This window comes from Bubalus kerabau, chromosome 21 (assembly GCF_029407905.1).
Source record: "Bubalus kerabau isolate K-KA32 ecotype Philippines breed swamp buffalo chromosome 21, PCC_UOA_SB_1v2, whole genome shotgun sequence".
NCBI classification, from domain to species: domain Eukaryota; kingdom Metazoa; phylum Chordata; class Mammalia; order Artiodactyla; family Bovidae; genus Bubalus; species Bubalus kerabau.
In genome coordinates this window covers 36,510,933-36,535,447 of record NC_073644.1, presented here as the reverse complement: position 1 = coordinate 36,535,447, position 24,515 = coordinate 36,510,933, and the positions used below count along the sequence as shown (strand labels likewise).

The window sequence follows — 24,515 nt, the reverse complement described above, 5'->3', positions numbered from 1 at the left end:
AAAAATATTTTTAAAAGTATTCATTGGAAAGCAGCTTCTATAATGACCACACGCTTATTTCTATTTATATAAGCAAAAAGAAGCAAATAAAAGTCACCATAATCCTACCAGTCTTAGCCAATTATTTAACCTTTTGGTCACATGTACCCTTTAGGCCCATATTAATATTTAAAACAATTCTATTTTTTCACAAAGTTGAGATATTGTGATCTGTTTAGTTTCTATTCTATTCTGTTTGTGTCAGCATTGTTTCAAAAAAACATTTTTCATGTCATTAAGAAAGCTTGGTAAAGATAATTTAAAAAAAAAATTAGAAGCACAATATCCCATTGTTTGAGAAAACCATTTTTTACTTAGTTTTTCCATTGCTCCACATTTAGGGTTTCCTTTTTCCAAGTATTCTTTAAACAATGCTGTGATGAATATTTTTGTGCATACATGTTTGACCTTGTTTCTCAATAGCTCCTGAGAATTATTATAGTAACTACATTTCTTGAGTGGTTACCTTTTCCATGCATTAACTGCACCATTACTGCTCTGAATCCTAGTAACAATGCTATCAACGTACAAAGTAGATATTACCATTCCCATTTCACAGGTGTCAGAACTGAAGCACAAAGCATAGCATACTCAGTGTTCTCAAAACTGTGATAGTGGGCCCCAAATTTAACCCGGGCAGTGTGACTCCCAAGCCCAAGTTCTCAAGCACGATTTTAAGGCTCATGATACCTTTACCAAATGACTTTCCAGAAAGGTTGTTCCAATAAGAATGTCCATCACTCATTTCTTCTTCTTTCAAATGCTTGGTAGGCATTTGCATTTCAGTTGCTCTGAGCTGTCCCTTCATGTAGTTTGCCCACCTATCAGTGAAGGTTACTATGGGCCACTAATTAGCCCAGCTGATCTTCCCAGCAGCAAAGAGGTGATGTTTCCCTCAGAATCTGGCCACATTCATCCCACTCTGATGTGAGAGTGACCTGAGCAAACACAAATGCTATAAAATAATGCTTTTATACTGGGAGACACAGAGCCTTCTAGTCCTGTTGTTCTGTGCACAGTCTAGGGGAGCCTTCATCTAGAAGCTGGCACCATATGTAATTTGCATGTTCAGGAGTTATAATTACATGAGAAGTGCTTTCTTTGTACATGTGTGCATGCTCAGTTGCTTCAGTCATGTCCAACTCTGCGACCCCGTGGACTGTAGCCCATCAGGCTCCTCTGTCCACGGGATTCTCCAGGCAAGAATACTGGAATGGTTGCCATAGCCATCCTCCAGGGGATCTTCCCCACCAAGGGATCGTCTCCTGCATCTCCTGCATTGCAGGTGGATTCCTTACCAGTGAGCCCCTGGGGAAGCCCCTTCTTTGTACATGACATGCTTATTCATGCATAATCAGTATAATTTAAAAAAAACAGGTTAATTTCAAACAAAATAAAATCAAGAGTTTGTTATAATTCAAGTATCAAAGTAATACAAAGAATTCATTGATTTTTAAATGCCAATATCATAAACATTCTGCAATTGTAGGTAGCATGATGGGCATAAACAATCTCCTTTTGGAAGACTGACGAAACCTCAGGGAAGCATCTGAAATGTATTTTCTTAACATAGTCATCTCAAAGCAAATTTTCAGACTTTTTGGTCTGCTGGATTTTTTTTAAAAGGGTCAGTGATTACTTGTATTAATAGGCTTTTTCTTTCTTTTTTAATTGACTCCCATATATGTCAATCAAAACAGTTTGTGCATGCAATTAGTTTTCAGAATGGGTGCTTGGAAGGGGCAACATGAAAGTAAAAAAAAAAAAAAAAAACTTGGTAAACCAGAAAGAATTAGACTTCATGTTCTAGTTTTTTGTGGTTGCAGTCCACGAGGAATTTGCAGAATTTTCTCTTCCTGAACTGACCTTCTCCTTCCTTCCTCCATTTCCCAGGTCAGCTTAAATCCTGGCTCTTGCCTGAGGCCTCCCCTCAAATAAAAACCACTTCTTCACACTATGATGACATGTATAGACAGTCCAGTCAGATTGCTCAATTGATCACTTAATCAGAGTCCATCTTACTTCAATGTGTCCTGAGCTTTTGGTTTTCATTACTTCCGGTGTCAAGGGCACAAGGGTTAAAAGCTATACTTCTTTTTATCCCTTTTGTAGCAGGACAGTGCTGTGCACATAAAAGTTGCTTAATAATACTTAATCCATGCATAAATAGGTGAAAAATAAGTGAATTTGGAAAAATTCAGGGAGCAAGTAGATGAGTATGGTATAAATAACAGACATTTTAAAAAGTACTTTAAAGTTTATAAAACACTTCTCAAGCCATCTCATTTGTACCTCAAAATAACCCAGAGGAAACTGGCTTGGAGAAGTTAAGAGACTTGCTCTTGACACCCGGATCCCTTCCTCCAAAGCTTGTTTTAGTGCTATTATAGTTGACCTTCGGTAAGTATATGAAATTAAATGTGCAGACAGCACGCCCCTATAAAATGTGCTCACCAGCAGAGGGCGCAAGAATATGCATGGGTCTTGGAATAAAATTTGCATCCTGGCCCAGGCTCTTTAAGAGCTACTGACCTTGGGCTAATCGTTTAATTTTTTTGAGTCTCATTTGTAAACTATTGATGATAACTCCCCTCCCCTCGTTGCAGTGTGGTCATAAACATAAGAATTAGAAATATTCTGTGGCTGCTGCTAAGTCACTTCAGTCGTGTCCGACTCTGTGCGACCCCATAGACGGCAGCCCATCAGGCTTCCCCTTCCCTGGGATTCTCACAGGCAAGAACACTGGAATGGGTTGCCATCTCCTTCTCCAGTGCATGAAAGTGAAAAGTGAAAGTGAGGGTGCCATCGCCTGCTGCTGCTGCTGCTAAGTCGCTTCAGTCGTGTCCGACTCTGTGCGACCATGGCCATAGACGGCAGCCCATCAGGCTCCCCCGTCCCTGGGATTCTCAAGGCAAGAACACTGGAGTGGGTTGCCATTTCCTTCTCCAGTGCATGAAAGTGAAGAGTGAAAGTGAAGTCGCCTAGCACATAGTAAAGTAACTAAGTGTTAGTTGCTCAGTCAGGTCCGACTCCTTGCGACCCCATGGACTGTAGCCCACCAGGTTCCTCTCTCAATGGGATTCTTCAGGCAAAAACACTGGAGTGGGTAACCATTCCATTCTCCAGGGGTCCTCCTGACCCAGGGATCCAACCCTGGTCTCTCACATTGCAGGCAGATTCTTAACCATCTGAGCCACTAGGGAAGCCCAGCACATAGTAGGTGAACAATAAATTGTTTCTCTCCTGATTGCCATAAGATCACAGAACCAGTTAATTCTTGTTTGATGCTTACTAAATATTTGATATTAGTTTGCATATTTAACCCTTAAATAGCCTGAATGGGCAAATAAATGAATATTAATGAAAAAGTTTAATATCCAATGCTGGCAAGAGTGAGGAAGCAGATTGTAGCAACTTTTCTGGATAGAAAGCCTTAAAAACATGATCGGGGCCAGATCATCTTGCCCCAGCATCTATTTAACCTAGGAAAATAATACTGGATAAGTAGCAAGCTTTAGAAAAATAGAGGATTTCATCATCACTCTTTATAACAGCAAAGGGGAAACATCCTAAATGTTCAATGTAGGGCATAGGCTTAATAATTCTAGTTTCTCCATCAAATTGAACACTGTGCAGTCATTAAAATGATGCTATATAAAAATAAATAAATACAATGATGCTATAGAAAAATATTCTTAAAAGGAGGATAATTGAAACACAGCAAGTAAAGATCACAAGAGACAGCCTGCTTTAACCTGTTTAATAAACACAGGAAGAAATCAAAATTGTAATAGTTATTTCCATACAAGATGAGGTTGTTAATGGAGCTTTTTTTCCCCTACTTCTCTTTACTTATTCTGTAAATGTTCTGCAATTAATATATATCACTTTTGTGATTTAAAAAGTCTTTCTTTTACATGTGCAGTGGAGGTGGTTTTTTTAAACACTGCCTGCCAGCACAACCAAACAGTGGTCAAGTAAATTAAGTTAGTTGTAATAGAGTAACTTGGGAGTTTCAAGAAGTTAAACAGAGTAATTAAAATCCTAATGAAATTACACAGAGCTGGTCACTTAGCTGCAATAAGGCTGCTCTAGACTCTTGGTTCCACTTTTTCAAAAGGCCTAAAAATGGCATAAAATAAAAAATGAACAACTGTTCATGTAAAGGGCCATGTGCCAAGTTTGGCCTAAGCCACTGTAACCTGAACTCACCCATATCTCCTCCTCCAGGCTGGCGGCATGTCTCTGGAAGGGTGTATTTGCCCTGCATTACTCAATTTACTTTCCTGAACTTGAAATGGAGTGGAATTTCAATGTAGAGTTACCCATTAGCTCCAAGGCTAAATTTAAACCTTTAATTAAATTAATCACTTGATCTTAAACACATTGCTTCTCCCTCAGGAAAGTGTAGAGAGGTTTCTTAGATGTCAGAGAACTCAAGTCAGTGTGACAACTGTTACTACTGCCTTTGATAAGTCACCCAAACCGCAGACGGAAAGCTGCAAGCATTTTCAGATGGTCCACGGCAAAGCCCCCTCTACTCCAGAACAGAAGGTTGTTGGCGGTGGGGCTGGGGTACAGCATACTGCGACCCCTCCCAGATCCGTCGTTGCAGCTCTGAAAGGGTCATTGCATCCTTGGACAGGTACTTAATAGAAGACACTGGTAGGGTTTGGGGTTCTTGTGCACCCCGGGGTGTGCATTTATAACAGGAGCTGCGTCCTCAGCCTGCAAATGAATGAGACACAAACTCAACGGTCAGCGACCGCTTGCTGGTGGGACTGTCCACATAAAGGGGTGTGGCCCTACTCGTGTAACTATTAATAAGGACTTATTTCTCGGGGCCCAACAAGGGCAGCGCAGGATCCAGTTAACAAGTTCGCGGGCCAAATCGCTTCAATTCCAGGGACTCGTCCCGCAGACCCATAACTCTCCCGGGACCACATCCTCACGCGTGACTCGGAGCTCTGCTCACGCTCCGCAATTCCCAGTCCAAGCGCGACGGGGAAGCGTGCTCGCCTCCCGCACCTGGGCGCGCGCCCCGGCAGGGAGCCACCAACTCTCCCCGCAGTCAGCTCGGACTACCTGGACCGCCAGGCCGATCCTCGCCCCGCCACCCGCTCGGTTTTCCCTTCCTCCTCCTCTTCCTCCTCCGCCTGCCTCCCGCCTCCCGCCGCCTGCCTGCGCGGCTGCCGCCTGCGGCTTTGTTTTCCTCCCAGGTTTCACCCCCCACACGTGATACTGTTTTTTTTTTTTTTTTTTTTTTGCACAGAGCGTTTTGCAGAGCGAGCGCGGGGCGCGCGCACCTATAAATACCGACCCGGGGGCCGGGGAGCCGGAGATCGCGGGGTCCCGGAGGGCCCAGCACCGATCCCGCAGGCGGGCAGGCGGGCGGGCGGGCAGACGGCCAGCGAGCCAGCCAGCAGCCGCGCGCGTGGGCCAGGGCGGCGGCGCCCCCCGCCCGAGCACCGAGGGGCGAGCATGGCCCGCCCGCTGGGGGGCCGGGCCGCCGCGCACGCCGCCCGCGCCCCGCGCCCTGCCCAGCCCGGGTCACCGGCGCTCGCGCCCGCCGCTTAGCACTCGGGCGCCACTCGCTTCTCCGGGGGCATCGCGGAAATCTCGCCGCAGACGGACACAATGGCGGCGACTGCCGCCACCACGGCCGCCACCGCCGGCACGGCCGTCCGCAGCAGCAGCACCAGCAGCGCCGGCACCGACGCCGCGGGCATCGGCAGATTGCAGCCGCCGCCGCAGCCCCGGCCCGCGGCCGCAGCGCCGGCCCAGCCGCCGCCCGAGCCCCCCAGGAAGCCGCGCATGGACCCGCGGCGGCGCCAGGCTGCCCTCTCCTTCCTCACCAACATCTCGCTGGACGGACGGCCGCCGCTGCAGGACGAGGAGTGGGCCGGCGGCGAGGACAGCAGCGCGGCCAAGCCCAGCAGCGGCTGCGGCGCGAGGACTCGGCTCAGCCTGCCAGCAGCCGCCGAGCGGGGCGGCTGCGGCGCGCTCTCCGCGGCGGGCGCGGCGGCGGCGGCGTTGGCGGCTGGATCGGGCCCCTGCTTCCCGCCGCCCTCGCCGCTCGTCCCCGGCGGCCACGCGACCGTGCTCGGCCCCGGGGCGGCCCGGGGGTTCGCAAGCTCCCTGGGCGCCGGCCGGGCGTCGGGGGAGCTGTGGCAGCCGCTCCGGCCCGCGCCTTTCGCCGCTGGCGTTCAGCCGCAGCCGCCAGACGGGCCCGGGGACGCCGGGCCGGAGGAGCTGGAGGAGGACGATGCCTTTACCGGAGTGCACGTGCCGGCGGCCGCCTTCCTGAGCTCCGGGACCCCCGGGGGCGGGAGCGGCAGTCGGGGCCGCCTCAACTCGTTCACTCAGGGAATCCTGCCCATCGCCTTCTCCAGGCAGACCTCGCAGAACTACTGTTCGCTGGAGCAGGCGGGCCCGGGGAGCGGCTCCAGCGCCTTCGAGCAGCTGCAGAGGTCCCGGTGAGTAGCCAGGACGCGGCGCGCGCCTCTCCTAACCCCGCCCGGCCGGCGCTCTGCTGCGGGACACCGGGCGCTCCCACTTCCCGCGCCCTGCCGGATCCCTGGGCTTCTGGCGCGAATTCCAAACCGCGAGGGCACGCGGAAGAAGGAAGGTCTCTGGGGAGTGTGTGTGTGTTTTCACACGTGTATGCACGAGCCCAGCACTCACCGAGAAGCACCGTGCTTATGCAAATGGGGTTGGAGGTACAGGTTGCGGGAGCCCACCAAAAAAAGTGGCATCAAAACCTCTCCTTGCAAGGAAAGAGCACGAGCTTTCAGAAACCCGGGCCGGACCGGAGAAGCACTCATCTCGCTCCCGGCAAGACTAGGCGGGACGCAGAGTCCAGCAGTGGGTCCGGCAGCCGGCCGAGCGTAGCGTGTGAGCCTTAACTTGTCGCAGACACGCCGCCGCGAATGCCTTCTAAGTTCTGCTTGCGCTCCAAGTATTCCAGTGTCCCAGGAGCACTTGGCATTTCCCTTTTGCTTTCCTAAGAAAAGGAAAGCCCTTCTTATGTGCCCTTGAAGGCCTTGAGGGTGGGGGACACAGAGGAAATAGGGCTTGAGGATTCTTTTTTGCATCCCAACGTGAATTCGCTGAAATGAGTGAAAAGTTTTTCACCTTTCAAAAGGTTGTGTTTGGTAGCTTAAGTCATCTCCAGGTCTCAAGCATCTTAGCAAAACCGTGAAATGCTGGACACTTGCCCATTCAGGAAATGGCTAGAACTTGTTCCAGGCACCCTGGGCAGTTCTGTCTGCATCAGGCAGGTGGGATAGGGGGAGAACAGGACTGAGCAACGGGGAGGAAGTGCAGGCCTGGTTCCTGGGAGGGAACGTCCAGGCTAGTTAGTTAGGAAGGCCTCCTATGGCTCAGTTATGTCAGCTTCCTGGGGCCTCAGTTTCCCTTTCTGGGATGGGAACTTGCCAGCCTGTTGCAGGCCTGGAGATGAGAACCTTTTCTGTTACAGCCTGTCTCGTGTGATGCTCCTCTGAACACTTAGGCTTTTTCTGGTCTATTAAGAAGGTGGTCTGTTGGAAAACTTAACTTCCTCTCCTAATGGACCAGGCTCCTTCAGAATTTTGTCTGGAGTCTCTTTCCTCCCAAGTGTTGAAATCAGGACCCTGTTTGGTGTCCAGCATCCTAGTTGAGTGCGCATGTCTGCGGACAGGGGTGTGGACCTGTCAGACAGCCTTGTGATTTCCCTGGGTGATTAGCAATGCTGGGCACAGGTGACCATCTGGGCCTGAGTTTCTTGTCAGGGCTCACATCTCCCCCATAGCATAGCAGGCCAGTGGGCGGGAAGGGAGGAGGATCCCTTCCTTTCTGGGTGAATGGCTCAGACTCAGCAGTTTCCCAGCCGCTTGACATCACACACTGGCTCCTAATGACTCTGTAGTTTGAGCCTGAGCCCAGCTTGTCCAGTGGGTCAGGGCAAGAGTGGTAATAAACATAGGTGTTATTTTAAGCCATGTGCCAGACTGGCCTGTGTCTCATGCTTGACAGATGTGTTCCCCTGCTCGCAACAGCTGGAGATCAGATGACCTCACACTTCATCTCTAAGAATCACCTTTAGACGATCTTGTGTGTTAATATTTCTGATCCCCCAAATAGCCAGATTTAACCGCTGATCCTATAAAGATGAACCCCGTGGGTGTTTTATTGATCCCCTCCCCCAACACACACATTAAGATGAGTGAGTCAGTGTGATGCTTCCTTACTTGACAGTCGCATTCATCTTATAACTTTGGAATTATCCATATCTGGCAACTTGACAGGCTTTTTAAAAAATTACAGCTGTCAACAGAAACCGTGTCAAATTTAATGTGCAGAGAGGAAATAAATCGGTGAGACTGAGATTGAAGAAAGGCCTTGAAGTGTGAGCATGGCCATTTCTCATGGCCAGAAACTTGGAATCTCCTAGGGCATTTTGTTTCCTACACTGCACTGCTTACAGGAGTTTTGTCAGAAGTGTGTTGTTTTTCTGATCACTAGAGAGAACTTTCACATGCTTAGATGAATTGTGATGTGGCATATAGACTCATTTGAATCAGGCCCAGGGCCAACTTAAAGAACTTGGGGTAGTTTAAAGAATGTCATTTACTTTCCTGGTGTGCCTCGCTTTAAGAAATACTGCTTGCCTGGGTGGTTCCATATACTATTTCATGGATGTTCTCCTGGGGTGTCATTTTTAAATCATGTATTTTCCTTGGATTTGTTTCTTGCAATTTAAAGAATTCCAAACAACCTTGCTGCTCAAAAGTGAGTTCTTGGACCTTCACAAACCCTCAGGTCCTATTCTGGATTACTTGAGTACAAATTTGCATTTTAACAAGATCCCCAGATGATTCATATACAAGGGAAAGTTTGGAAAAAGCTGCCATAGTTCATCTGAAATCTGCCTCTTTTTTCCCCATGAACTTGGAATTTCACACATGCAGTTTTTTATGGGTATATAAGAATCAGAATCTCCTGATCCGAAATCTTATTTATTTTGTTACTTTCATCTGGACACTTGCAAGACTGATCACATCTATGACTTGTACTTCCAAATCTTGAAATATGGCAGGAACATGTGTGTGCCCAGACCTTGGCACAGATGTGTTGATGGACTGAGGACACCATCTCTGTGCTCTGGGCTAGAGAGTTGATATTTATCACAGTGAATTCTCACAGCCTCCCTACGTGTAGATTCTTTCTCAGGCCCAGTGTTGGCCAAGATAGGACTCCATATCTTTGAGATCCAAACCTGACCTCCTTCTTTCTTTCTTCTTGTTTTTTTTTTTTTTTTTTAATATATATTTATTTATTTGCCTGCACTGGGTCCCAGCTATGGCATGCAGGACCCTCAATCTTTGTTGCGACATGCAGAATCCTTTTAATTCCGGCCTGTGGAATCTGTAGTTATGGCATGTGAACTCCTAGCTGCGGCAGGTGGGATCTAGTTCCCTGACCAGCGATCAAACCAGGCCCACTGCTTTGGGAGCTCAGTCTCAGCCACTGGACCACCAGGGAAGTCCGGAACTTGATGCCTTTCCTCTGCCCCTGCATGGATCACTGTGCCGGGCATGCATAGGCCCAAAGAGAATTTGGGAGCTCTGGACCCTACTAGATGTTTGTCCAGGACACATAGCAGGCCAGTGGTGCTTGTGAGATTCTGTACACCCTCTCCGAGTCATCCTCCCCACATTTAGCTTTGCTCTCCGGGGTCCCTGGCTTTGCTGCTACTTGCCAGTCTCTACCGAAGTGCATAGAGAACCCAGGACCACAGGCCTCATGGATGGGGCTCCAGGGATGGGAAGCCAGTGCGCTGGGCTTTATGCTGGGTTTGCTCTTTGGCTAGGTGTCAGAAGCGGGAAGCCAGAAAGATGCCTTCTAGCTTGACACCCTGTTGTGTTCTCTGCCTAAGGAAGGCATTAATAGGTGAAAGGGAGTGTGTTTCAAGGCTTTCTTTCACTTGAAAAGTTTCCCCTTAGGTAGCAGCTGGCAGCAGTCCTGGGTTCCTCCACTTCCTGGTGCTGCTGAAGTGCAGAATGGGGCCCAGGTGAACACGTGTGCACCATGGGGCCCGATGAAGGGGTGTGTGGGGACCAGGGTATTCATTTCAAACAAGGTGAGGGTTTTGCTTCTTAGAACATCTCTGCTAACGGTGTGCCTTGTGGAGACTCCGGTCTTAAATGGAAAGAGCCCGTGGTGCAGAAGAGCCCCAAGCCTTGGATTCCAATCCCCCCACTTTGTCACCTCTCTGCATTGTGACTTTGTGACACTGTGTTTTAGCTGTAAGCCACCTGACCTTTCTGGATTTTAGCAATAAGCGAACCCAAGTTATTGTTGAGCCATCTTTCCAGCAATGTGCATTGTGGACGCCAAGGGTATAGCCCCGGGCTGGTCTAGGCCTTGGTCAGGACGCTCCCCTGTGCCTCCTCCCAGGGCCTGAGACAAGAGCCCAAGGCTCACCCGCTGCCGTCTTCCTTACACTCACCAGGTTGTCAGGTGTGGGTGAAGGGGAAGTGGATTGGAAGCCTGCCCACTGCTGACAAGTGCCCAGGGAGGCAGCATGTTCAAGCGTGATCCTTTGTCCTCTGGGGAGGGTGGGGAAGCCATAGCCTGGCTCTGCACTGTGTCCGTATAGCCACCCCGGGGAGCCCCACCTGCCTGGATTTTTTTCCCCTGGGAAGGAAAGTTGTTAGGTAGGGAGAGGGCAAGGGGCAGGCGGCCTTTGAACGCACTGGGAAGGAGCAGTAGATGAGGCTGGATGAGGCGACAGCATGTCAGTCAGGAATGCCAAGCTGGTACCCTGCCCCCCTGGGCTCAGAGCCAGTCCCTGCCCTGGCTGGCAACCAAGGGCAGGTGGCTTCCCTGCCCCACCTCAGTTTTCTTCTGGGACGAAAGCGCTGGGACAGTGGAGTGGTGTTCTTTTCCAGGCTAGTGCCCTGTGACCTGCCTCGGAGGCCGGGCATACTGCCTGGGAACAAGTGGATAACTGAACCTCAGCGTCAGACGGGGAGGTGGAGCTAAGTTTATCCCGGGTGGCTCCCATAGGCAGGACGTGCGCTAATGGATGAAGGAATGGGTTTCCCGGGCTGGCAAGGAGGGTCAGCTGTGCTCCTCTGGCTGCGGAGGTGTCACAGCGGGCCTGCCTGCTCCATCCAGGCTGGAAGCCACAGCCACCGAGGCAGTCCAGCCCTGTCTCTACGAGCCCCGTCACAGAAGTGATCCGTGGTCCCCTCCTCTGGGGAGGATGGACCGAAAGGCCATCAGGTTTACACAGTGCTTTAGTAGATGTTGATTTCAGGTCCCGACAGTGTGGAGAAGCAGGAATCCAGGGTCACAGAGTGGGCAGAGGATGACCCTAGGGGCTGTGTTTTATGTCATGGAGGAAATTCTAGTTTGGGGACCTAAAGCCTTGTATGATTTATTCAACAAACATGAATGTGATGAACATCAAGTAAGACGTACCAGTTATGGGAGGTACAGGCGTGAACATAATCCTTGTCTGTTGGGAGGCACACGTCAACAGGACGGTTTTTCTGGTGATGGGAGCTTGATTAGAGCTGAGCCTGTTTTCTGAGCCCTACCAGGGCAGAGACACTTCATGTGCCCACTGTGGGACCTGGCTCAGTGCCTTGATGCAGTATTTGTATTTAACTACCACGTCCCAGGTGTGGTTCTAAGGGAACAACGCATCAGCTGGTTCACACTTATAACAGCCCTTACACAGCATCACCCTTATTCTGAAGTACAGAGAGGTTAAGTTACTGGCCCAGGGTCACTCTGCCTGCTTGTGGGCAGTCTCGCTCCAGGATATGTGTCCGAACGCGCTTGTCTCTGCTCTGCTGTGGTTTGAGTCAGGCTCCTTAAAGCTTGTTCGACTGGCTTCAGCTGGATGGGGGCGAACGTGGCCTCCGTGACCTCTAAGAGCAGCCCTGGCCCTGCGGTTTCCTTATTTAGGCGTCTCTTCTCTGTCCGTGTCTACAGGGATCCAGTCCTGCCCAGTGCCTGCCTGCTCCCTGCCACGCCCCCGTTTCTCGGTCACACCCGAATTAGCGTCACCTTTGTTACCTGTTTAGTCCACCTGGGCTCTGTGTCCTCAGGGAGACAGGAGAATCAGGAGCCTGGCGCCCCCAGGAATTGGGTGTATGACGGTAGTTCTTCCTTAGTGCTGAGGGTCTCATCCGTGAAATGGGAATGATAATAATACTACCTCCCTCCTGGATGTGTTTCCTTTTTTTGGACCTTTGGTGTCTTTTCAGCATTACCCATTTTCCCCAGCCCAGGGGTCAGCACACTCAGGCCCAGGAGCTGTTTATAAATAAGATTTTCTGGGAAACAGCCCCTCCTGTTCATCTCTGTACTGTTTTGGGCAGTCCTTGTGCTACAAGCAGAGTAGAGTAGCTGCAGCAGAGACAACATGGCCCGCAGAGCCTAAACTGTTTGTTCTCTGACTCTTATAAAGAATGGGCGAGACCTATGCCCCCGCCCAGGGCTCTGTCCTCAGAGATGTGGGCTGGTCCCCTATCCTTGTCTCCTGGAAGCTCCTGGCTTCTGTTTGGACCCGCCATCCCTTCTTCCCAGCTGGCTGAGGGACCTTTCTGAGGCCCACGTCAGATCCCGGCAGTCCTAAACTCCTTTTCTTTCATGTGTGGCCAGCATGCTCTCTGCTCCCCTGCACACCTGTCTTCTGCTCTGGCTTCACAAAGGGCACCTGGGTTCTGGCACCCACCGGCCTCTCCATGGGATGCTTCCCACCAGATGCCCCTTCTTCCGTTGCAGACCCATCACCCCGCAGAGGCCCCAGGTTTGGCGCTGAGCACGCCCTCCTAGGGATGACTTTCTTCCTTCTCTGTGGGTCTGAGTGCACCTGTCCCTGACCCCTTGGTGGTTGGGGACTTGCTGGTGACAGGCCTGGGAGTGTCCCCCCCCCAACTTTCTAGGTCTTTTATTTTTAACCAGAATCACTCTCAACATTTTATTTGGTAAATTAGCCACTCTACCACCTCCTCCCTCAGTCCTGCAGCAACGAACCTCCCTCCTTGAATGTCTCTCCTCTCCCCCTGCATCATCCACCCATCCACCAACCCCACCCCACCCACGTTGGCTTCTCCCCACTCTGCAGGGAGGGGAAGCAGCACCTTCCTGTGTGCTATGGGCTTCATATGCATTCGTTGTTTAGTCCCTAAGTTGTGTCCGACTCTTTGAGACCCCATGAATTGTAGCCCACCAGGCTCCTCTGTCCATGGGATTTCCCAGGCAAGAGTACTGGAGTGGGTTGCCATTTCTTCCTTCAGGGGATCTTCCCAATCCAGGGATTGAACCTGAGTCCCCCGTATTGGCAGGTGGGTTCTTTACCACTGAGCCACCAGGGAATCCCCTCATATCCATCTTTTGTTTTATTTGTATGGCAATTCTAAGACATAGGGCTTATACATATATTAAAGCTGTGGACAATGAGGTTTGGAGGGCTTAAGGAAGCTTGCCAGAGGCCTCATAGCTGGAATCTAGAGTTAGAATTTGAGGCCTGGTCTCTCTGGCTTCTGATCTGGGTTTCTGCCAGAGCCGAGAATATGCTGGATTGACTCTGTAGGGACGGGACGACCAAGGAATCTGAGCTGATGGGTAACTGAAATCAGTCATAGTGGGAGCATTTACACCACAGGAATCAGCCAGTGGTTATTACAAGCCAGGGTTTTGCTTTTTCCCTTTCAGAGAGCTGGTTTGTCAGCACGTGTGCCAGGGCCTCACCGTACATCTCTTGGTTCCATTCTCCCCTGGGGGGCTGTGCAAAATGTTGTCATCAGAGGAAGAGTGAAAAACCAAACATTTTTATCAGAATCTGTTACTTGGCATGTTTCTGTGAATTTCTCAAAGGGTCACCACCATCACCACCCAGTTTACACCTCAAAAAATATCTAACAACCCCCCACCTCAAGTTTCAACCTGCGTGCAGTTTAAAAACTAAACTTTCAGACACTAAGTCTCAAACAGATTGCTTAGTATTATCTGAAGGAATCATAAAATTATTACCTGTTACTCTCCTTTACAAACTGTGATGCATTTTTATTTTTGTTTGGTTTTTAAAAGTCTCTGAGATAATACAATCAATCAGGGTTTCCTGTTGCCCCCCCCCCCTCTTTTTGTTTGTGTTAGCATTTTGGATAATTGCACACTAGTTTATGTTTAATGGGATTATTATTAATGTAGTTTGGAGTTTATTGCTGAACATTTGGTCACAAAGACAAAAGCTTATAAAACAGAGCTAGGGAATACTAGACATTTAGGACTTGGAATATTGTAATAATGTGTGTGTTCGTGAAAGGATACAATCTTATCCCCAATTTAAAGGGTAGGTGTGTACTTAAATCTAAGTTTAACCCATGACAAATAGACGACAAGCCATTCAGGAAGAGACTAACAAAATATTGGAGAATGCCAAAGATTTGTGTGTCTAGCACACTGATTTTTATTTTAAAGCATTTTATTCATTGACCCAATGATTTATAGAGCAAAGTGTCTACTTTGATCATCTTAGGAAGGGGATGGGGGGTTGTGAGAGACGGGAAAACAGCCAAAGTCTATAATGTTTTGTTTAAGGACTAAAATTGACATGTTGGCATGGGGCACCCATGGATGGGCAAAACAGGTGAAAGGATTAAGAGGTGCACATTTCCAGTGTTTTTAAATGCCGAACCACTAGGTTGTACCCCTGAAACTAGTGTAATACTGTATGTCAACTATATTTCAATCAAAAATAATTTTAAAAATTGGGATGTTAGGGGATAAATGGTTGATCTGATGTGGAAAAGTGGTTCTTGATGAAGTTTTTTATGTTTTATTGAATCAAATAAAGTTTGCTATTAAAGAGGGAGTTATGAGGAAAGAAGATGAGATTACAAATTACAGAGGTGATTGTGTAAGTCCTTGAGGATTCAGTTTATCCACCACAAGACAAACTTCTGATTACTAAGTTCTACTTACTTGTTTGGGGCTTTACAATTTACAAAGTGCTTTTGTATATACTAAATAGTTTTCAGAAAGGCAATGTGGTAGCTGTTTTATAGACTAGAAAGTTGAGACCACGAAGAACAAAGTGGTCATGTCCATGGTCACGTACCCCACACATGGCAGGGCTGGAATTTTGAAACCTGGGTTTTCTGGTTCCAAGACGAGAGTTTTAAAAATAAACCACAAACTCTAATGTAGTTGTTTCACTTAAGAAAAAAAAAAAACTCTATTAAATGCTGTAGAATTTTATTCTCCTTCCTGCCCTCAACTTCCACTTGTATATTAGTTAACCTCCAGAGAACAAAAATGCTAGAGCCTCATGTATTTCAGACCTATGGGCTAGAGTCAACCAAAGTCAGGATGTTCAAGTACAAAGAAATATTGTGCTGTATTTTTGGCCAGCAACACTTTCTCATCAAGCAAGGATTCTGACTTTCATATGATAACCTCAAGGGACAGGCCAACAGAGAACCCTGGTTTGGGGCCCGAGTTGTGGAAAATTTTCCCAATAACAACAGCTTTCTCCAAACAGTAGTTTGGTGTCGGTTCCTCCTTTCCCACACCCCTGCTGCTCTGCCTCCTTCCCAGAAAATTGAGTGAATAGATTCAGGAGTGGATGCACCAACCTTGGAGTCAGACAACTCTGCCACATAGCAACACCTTTTGAGGAAACTCTTGCAACCCCTCTGAGCGTCAGCATCATCACCTGTAGGATGGGGCTAATAATCCCTGCCTGGGGACTTCCAGTGGCTGAAACTCCTCTCTTCCAATGCCGGGGACCCGGGGTTCGATCCCTGGTCAGGGAACTAGATCCCACATGCCACATCTACGAGTTCACATGCTGCAACTAAGACCCAGTGCAGTCAAATAAAGAAATAAATTTTTAACAACTTCCCGCCCATTTGGGGTGTTGTGAGCATGAACGTGAGAAGCACCTAGCAGAGGTTTGGCCCTTGGTGGTTGACCGGTAAGACCGTGGCTGTTTTGTGCACAGTTGCCCTGCTCTGCCCTTCACCATCAGTCAAAAAGCAGTTGAGAAACCTGACAGGGTCTGCTTAGATCATCCGGAGTGGAGCTTTTTGCTTCCAGATGATTTACCGCATTGGTTCAATTTCATAAATAGTAGTAAAATAAGACCAGAGCAGCTGAGGACACCACCACCCCCTCCCTTAGTGTTTTTGTCCTTTTGTACGCTGGAAAATAACAGTCTCAAGGACAGGGCAGCAAGGAGGTGAATCACATGTTCGGTGTCATCTGCTTAAAGCAGCACAGCGGTGCGGTCAAGAGCAATAGCCGGTCCGGTCCACACCCAGGCATGCAAGACACTGCCTTGCCCATCGGGACTGCAGGAGGGGAGTGCTACCTGCCAAGACAATTCTGGAAGACACGTCTCTGCTCCCTCCCCTTGCAGAAGCCGTGGCCCTCCTCCTATGGTCTGCCTGCTGCCTGCTCAGCCGCCTTCTCTAGGCAGGACACCCCTGGAGTGTGAGGGCTCTTGGGGCACCCTCAAGGTCCCTGTGGCCATGACCATGGAGTCGGTTGAATGCTACTTCGGTGATGGACTTTGGCATCCCCTCCCTGCTCGCAGGTCTCTCTGCACCTGGCCCTTGCCTGTGACCCCTCTGGGAAGACAGAGGTGGGGCTTGTCCGGGTCCCCGGTGTAACCCATGTGGCTTGGGGTCAGCAGCAACCCACTCCCCTCCGTGTGCCAGGTTGTGAACCATCAGGTCGCTTGGTGGTTCAGGGATCAGTGGACCAGCACCTGCCTTCCAGAAGAGAGGAGAACTACAGGCCAAGGCAGCGAGGCTCCCTGGTCCCCCTCTGGAGCGGGCGATTGTCCTGGAGGTGGCCTCGGAGCTGAGCCTGCAGGGACTGGCTACCCAGTGCTCAGCGCCTGGTGACAGAGGTGAACTTCATTTCAGAGGAAGGAGGGAGGCCTGTGAGCAAGGACAGGTGTGCACAGAGCCGGGCTTATGAAAACGAGGCGGGTTGGCTGGAGGAAGGAGAGCAGTGCCTTTTGTTTTTAACCCTTTTGGCATCTTAGTCGTCACTTCAGAAAGAGGAACTTGAGCCCATGAAAAATTTTCTGTTCTGGGAGTTCATCTATTTTTATATAGAGAGAATTTTAGAAAGAATTTCAGGAGGTTCATGGACACTTGGAAACTTCTCCTGGAGGGAGGGAGACCAGCAAAGAAGCTGGTGTTAGGAGCCCCAGAGAGAAGTGGAGACCGGAGGCCTCTGCCGTCACTAACCCCCAGCACCAACTTGTCACTATGGTGCTCCGTGACCACGTGGATTTGGGGCGCCGCCTGTGCTCCCTGAAGTCCTTCGGGTCACCCATCTCTACTGCTCTTGTGGGTATGGGGTTCCCACCTGGAACCTCAGAGACATTCTGACCTTATTTGGAAATATGGGTGCACCTCAGAGATACTGCAGGTTCAATCCAAGACTAGGGTGGAAACAGTGAGGGGATCACTGACTCAAAAACAAGATAGAATGACAGGCTCCAATTCTGGTAAAGAATCTGCCTGCCAACGCAGGAGACATAAGGGACATGAGTTCAATCCCTGGTTTGGGAAGATCCCCCGGAGGAGGCCATGGCAACCCACTCCAATATTCTTGCCTGGAGAATCCGTGGACAAAGGAGCCTGAGGCGCTACAGTCTATGGGGTTGCAAAGAGTCGGACACAACTGAGCATGCGCACATATGCGTGACTTGGGTGGTTGCTGCCAGCTTATGTCCACTTACAGAGTCTTAAATAATCACCCGCAGGTGCAGGGCTGCGACTGTGGTGTGTGGACAGAGGGGAAGGCCTTGGTCCCATCCAGGCCTGCGATGAGCACCGTGGTGGGTTTGACCTGCTTGTGGTGGGGAGGGCTGACTTCCGGAGGTGTCTAAAGGGTGAATACGGGCTGGGAGGAGTGTGTAGACCACAGGACCAGTCTGGGAAGGGTCTCTGGTGGGAAGAAGCAGGAAGATGTGAAGGAAGCAGATGAAGGGCAGGCGATGTGTTTGGACCACAGGGAGGATTTTGATGTTCATCAGCAGAGCAATGTGATATCACTAGCCAAGTGGAACCAGAGTAAGACCTGTGTTTTGAAATGATTGGGCTGGCGGCAGCGTGGAAGGACAGTTAGATGAGAGAAGCCACAGATGGGAGGAAACCACAGTTTGTAGCAACTCTCCTGGCAGAGGATGGTGGCAACTGGGCTGGAGTGGCAGTGATGGGGGTGGGGAGAAGGGGTGGATCTCACAGGGATTTAGGGTGCAGCGGAATGAACTTGGAGATGGACTGGGTGTGGAGGGCGGGGTACAGAGGCATCAAGGGACCCCCCCATACACACAAACACAGGTTCCAGTGTGTGGACTGATGGGATAGCAGAGCCGTCTCAGTGACAGGATGGATGTGAGCACAGTCCAATGCTATGCGTTTAAGAAATACTCTCTAGAAGAAAAAATTGCAGACCTGAAGATGACCCTGTTTCTTTCTTTCTTTAATATTTATTTATTTGGCTGTGCCGGCTCTTAGTTGCAGCATGCAAGATCTTTACTTGCGGCATGCAAACTCTTTGTTGTGGCATGTGGGATCTAGTTCCCTGACCAGGGATCAAACCCAGGCCCCCTCCATTGGGAGCTCAGAGTCTTAGTCACCAGACCACCAGGAAAGTTCTGACCCTGTTTCTTCTCATTGTCTTGTTTCTCATAACACTGTGCCTTTACTCTCCAGATAGCTCGAGATGAAGTACGTAGGGTCGTAAGTAATGTATTGGTTGAGGATGTATACGTTTTCAGCTTCAAGAGAAACCAAGTTTTATGCTCATTGGTCTTTGGTCTAAAAATTCTAATGTTACCTTTTAAGGTAAATGCTGAGCATGTCAATTTAAAAAAAAAGTCAGATTTTGTGCATTTCAGTTAAGACATATAATTTCTTTTTATTAAAGAAAAAAGTACCCTTGAGCAAGATCATGAGTTTTTTTTCAAACAATTCCTGGGTTCAGCTTGTGCATGTTTACAGCTAATTACCAGGTGTTGAAGTCTGAGTGATCTCGAGTGTGGAGGATAAAGATATGTTCTCAGGAGAAGGAAAACATGCCTTTGCAAAGCTGCGTAATAGTCTGCTGCAGTAACTAAACAAGCACCCAGTGTCGAGTGATTTTGTACTTTCTCTGTTATTCAAAGTAAGGCCAGGATTCGGTCTTTTTTTTTTTTTTTTTTTTTTTTAAGTTATTTATTTATTTGGCTGTGCCGGATCTTAGTTGTGGCATGTGGGATCTAGTTCTCTGACCAGAGATCAAACCTGCTTTGAGAGCACGGAGTCATAGCCACTGGACCACCAGGAAAGTCCCAGGACACAGTCTTAACATTCCAGCAGCAATCTCATCTTTTTCTTGTTTTACGGGTGGTTTTTCATAATCATGGTTTGCTTATTGCACACTAACGTTATGAGCTGCAGAGCCATGTGGAAATAGCTACACATCTCAGATCTGCCATCTCCTGGGTGTGCCCATAGGCAGATTCCAGAATCTTTGTAAGAGTGGGACATATTAATAATCACATACCCCATTCCAGTATTCTTGCCTGGGAAGTCCCACGGACAGAGGAGCCTGGCGGACTACAGTTCCTGAGGTCACAGAGTCAGCTACAACTCAGTGACTAAACAACAGCAGATTCATGCCATAACAGCCAGGATTAAATCTGATTTCTCTGAAGTACTTTGCACAATGCTAGGTACATATATTGTTGTTGTTCAGTCTCTTAGTCATCTCTGACTCTTCACGGCCCCATGGACTACAGCGCGCCAGGCTTCCCTGTCCTTCACCATCTCCCAGAGTTTGCTCAAACTCATGTCCATTGAGTTGGTCATGCCATCCAACCATCTCATCCTTTGTCATCCCCTTCTCTTCCTGCCTTCAATCTTTCCCAGCATCAGGGTCTTTTCCAATGAGTCAGCTCTTTGCATCAGGTGACCAAAGTATTGGAGCTTCAGCTTCAGCATCAGTCCTTCCAGTGAATATTCAGGGTTTATTTCCTTTAGGGTTGACTGGTTTGATCTCCTTGCTGTCCAAGGGACTCTCAGGAGTCTTCTCCAGAACCACTGTTCGAAAGCATCAATTTTTCGGCACTCAGCCTTGTTTATGGTTCAATTCCCACATCCGTACATGACTACTGGAATCACCATAGTTCTCAGTAAGTATTCAATGTAACTATTACATCCCAACTCCTCTGCTGATGCTCTTTCATAGAGGCTGACATTACTATGTAAATAAGGGAATTGAACTCCCTGCAGCTTACTTTTCTCTCCAATGCACAATGGAGTTTGCAGAGCTGGGATCCTGTCTAATCCTGAACCATACTCCCGCCACTGAGCTTGATTGCCTTTGTCATGTGTTAAAAGTTCATCCAAACAAGTTTTGTGACCTTCCTGAGCAAAACAGGTTTTGCTTTAGGGTCCGGATGGTTTTCTGGACACTTGAACTGTCCAAGAATACGTGCAGGTCTTTGTCAGGTACATATCCAGCCCATGTTTGACTATGTGTCTGTGGGGAGCTGCCCTGGGTAGCTCAACCAGATTTTTTATCTGACCCTGTTTGTTCTAAACACAAGCAGGCAGATTGGAGGAGATGGTAAGGGAATATTTCAATCCAGTCTCTCATCTAGATACGCCCTCCCTCTAAGCTGTATTTCACAGAGCTAGAATGAATTTAGCCAGTAGATCTTTATTAAGAGGTGCAACATTTGTTATCTGTAACTTTAGTTCTTCGGAGCCAGAAAAAAAAAAAAAAGAAGTCAAGACTGAAATATAAGGAAATCGATAAGATACATGCTGGCTGGTGAAATATGGAATTTTTTAAATCTTTTTTTATTTATTTTTTTAATTAACTTATTTTAACTGCAGGAAAATTGCTTTACAATGTTGTGTTGGTTTCAGCCATACTACAACAAGAAACAGCCATATATTATATTTAATGCATATGTATGAAATCTGAAAAAATGATATTAATGAACCTATTTGCAGGGAAGGAATGGAGACACAGATGTAGAGAAGGGACTTGCGGAATTTTTTTTTAAAGTGTATTTACATAGGAGTTAGGCTTTGATTTTATATTGTCGCAAATTGATACCAGATGCCTGCCTTCCAGACGGACTCCCAAGCTGATCTCAGAGTGTCAGTTGGAAAACAAATCACTTTGCCATTTGGAATGCCAATTGATATTTTAGAAGTTTCCTTTTGTTTTCAAAGGGAAAATAATGCATATTCCAGACCCGGCAAACAGAACTTTTATAAATGGCAATTAACAGAGGATGCCCAAGGGAGGAAGTCTCCAGTTTCTTATTATAACGCTGGCAGACGTAATCGAAGTGACATTTTATTAGTATTGGCATCTCCTACTTGCCCTGGGAGCTAGTTCAGCCTTGTGTAGCCATGGCCAGAGCCAGGAGCTTCATTCCCATCCTACTTCAACCTCAGGTCGGAGGAAGAACACAAGAGCACTGTGTCCAGGGCAGCTGGCATCGTGTCGTCTCCGCAGGACCCCAGGCTCACAGGATGACTCGTTCATTCCCTCCACCCCTCCCCACAGTGGCTTAAAAAAGTGGCTTTTTGTTTTGAGTCTTACTTGGGTCTCAACAGTGATCCCTTCTCCTCCAGGCAGTTTTTCTCCTTGGCGCTGGCTGGCGTGGGAATGACTCATAGAGTCTTGAGTAGCCTGACACCTCTGCTGCATTCCTTGAGTGCTTTCTTAAAGGTGCCTCTGTATAAGGATGTTTGCTGACTTTCCCATTCGAGGTGTTGGAGAATCTCCCAGATGACCAGGAAGGCCAAGTCTGATTCTGGGTCCTCAACCTGGACGCCGGCAGACTTGGGTGAGAATCCTTCTTGGCCTGGAAGAGAGGACTGTCAGAGCCCAGTGGCTTGGGGGTTCGCAGGAGTGGAGTGGAGGGGGATTGCACAGAGGGGCTCCACGCCCCCCAGGCCTTGGAGTTTCCTACAGCAGCCGGACTCTAGACTTTCAGATGGACGAGAAGGGACCTCGAAGAGGCCCAGAGTAGTAAGGTTACTGTGGAATGAAAGGATGAGAGCCCTCGACCCTGCTCGCTGAGGCTAATATTGGCCAGAGGCTCCTGGTCTGTGGATGGATACTCAGGGGAGGGGCTGAGACTGAGCTCTAAGTACTTAAGTCTTAACTCTTAGAACTCAACTTTGTCCTCCTATGTCAGCTGCCTCTACTCCAAGGGAGTAAATTTGTATTATTTATATTATTAATATAATTTGTATTATTAATATAAAACTTTGAACTGATATGGTGGTACAGAATTATGTTCTGTCAAGTGGCTGTGAACCCCGAATCAGCTGCAAACACTGACCACTGGACCGTTGTTCCCAGGGAAATACAGGGTGTGGGGGGGCGCCTGCCAGCCTCTTGTCATATTTTCATCATCCAGTCAATACATAACCTGGTTTTACGTGTGTCTCTGCTTGATGATGCCTTGGGTATGCATTGGATTGCGTGCTCAGTCTGTCCAACTCTTTGTAGCCCACCAGGCACCTCTATCTGTGGAATTTTTCAAGCAAGAATACTGGAGTGGGTTGCCATTTTCTTCTCCAGGGCATCTTCCTGACCTAGGGATCAAGCCCAAGTCTCTTGTGTCTCCTGCCTTAGCAGATGGATTCTTTTATCACTGCACCACCTGGGAAGCCCTGGGAAAGGAAGATACCATAGTTAATACATAGTGTTAATTCATGAGCATTGAACTCACAGAGAGCAGTAACTCGTTCCTGGACAAAACTCACTCACAAATTTGCCCCGTTGGCCACTTGGCCTGGACACTGTTTTAAATGGTGAAATCACGGACAGCAAGTGCAAGAGTACAGTAAGTGAGGCACTCAAAGTACCTTGAGTTGCTCGTGGCAGTCTGAGAGCTGAAAACAGGAAGGCCAGCCCTCCTTTTCACCTTAGCTGTTCAAAATTTTCCCTGCTTTGCACGTGCACATGTCCATGAATGATTGTGAAAGTCCTGTGAGTATTGATTTGGGATTGCAAATAAATATTAACAGGTATGCAAATAAATGTTAGCAAGGAGATGAATGCACAGCTGCAAAATCTGTGAATAATGAGATTTGCCTGAACTTAATTCAGGTATAAGACTTCCCTGGTGGCTCAGACGGTTAAGCGTGTGTCTACAATGCGGGAGACCCGGGTTCGATCCCTGGGTCAGGAAGATCCCCTGGAGAAGGAAATGGCAATCCACTCCAGTACAATTGCCTGGAAAATCCTATGGACAGGTATAAGTAGATGCTGTGTGCTGGGGGCTTCCCACAGCTGGTCTGTCTTGGGAGGTGTGGAGTTTTTCTGTTTGCTGTTTTACAGACGCCTGCCCCATCCATCTCATATTTATTCCCATTAATACCATTGAGTGGGGAAGGGCTGGAATTACTGTGTTCCCTTTATTGATGAGGAAACCAATAACCACAGAGCAGACAGGACTCAGGTGTCCCCCAGAAGTGAAGCCTGACTTTCTGGCCATTTTCTTCCCACTCTGCAGGGCAGGCGCAGTACAAGAGTACTTTTTTTTTTTCCCTCTTAAAGTTTTTATTATGGAAAATTCTAAAACACATAAAAGTAAAAAGAAAAGAGATTAGCACCCATGTTTGTTGTTGTTTAGGCGCTCAGTTGTGTCTGACTCTGCGACCCCATGAACCGTAGTCTGCCAGGCTCCTCTGTCCCTGGGATTTTCCAGGCAAGAATACTGGATGGCTTGCCATTTCCTTCATCAGGGCAAGAGTGCTTTAAACAACGGAATTGAAATGCTGACATCATAGTTTAATACTGTTGAAAAAGTTATCTTCCTAATGATTTTTCTGTGATTTAAGTACATAATGGCAGTATAGCAGTGTGGCTAAGAACATAAATTCTGGAGCCTAAAAAATAAATTCTGGTTTTGCTCCTCCCTACCTGCATGACTTTAGGCAATTTCTTAAATAAAGTAAAACCTTTTCTGGCTTTTGGTTTCCTCTTTTGTAAAACGAATATAGTATGAACACCCAGTGTGTGTGGTTAATGTGAGAATTCTGTGAATTCATTCACAGTCAGTGCTTAGAACTGCGCCTGCCTTAGACCCTCTGTGCATTAGCCATGATGATTATCGAGCTGACAGGTGCTCAGGAAATGAGTGTCCGGTCATCAACGATGGCTCTTAAATTAGGCAAATGGTAAAGTCTGCTTGTAATTGCACGGCCCAGAGCCAAGAGGAGATTTTGCAATTTTCCAGTCCTTTTGATCCATTTGGGTTATGTAGTTCAGACCTGGAAAATCTGTTTTAGAGCTTTATTTATCCAGTTTGACTGTCAGCAGTCAGCAGATTAAACAGACTTTTGTCAAGTCCCCACCATTTTTGATGAGTGGACAGCTAATCAGATGAGCAAATATTAGCAGGCACCTGCTAGGTTCCAGGCACCCTGCTG

The 24,515-nt window shown here is 48.2% G+C and overlaps 1 protein-coding gene across 1 annotated transcript in view; it reads left to right on the top strand.

The window, feature by feature from the left end:
* Window positions 1-5,562: 5,562 nt before the first annotated feature.
* The window catches only part of CABLES1 (Cdk5 and Abl enzyme substrate 1), a 104,588-nt gene continuing 85,635 nt past the window's right edge, over window positions 5,563-24,515 (top strand). The window contains exon 1 of the mRNA XM_055559058.1: window positions 5,563-6,515. Coding sequence (XP_055415033.1) covers window positions 5,677-6,515 — 839 coding nt within the window. The 5' untranslated portion in view covers window positions 5,563-5,676. The remainder of the gene's footprint in view (window positions 6,516-24,515) is intronic.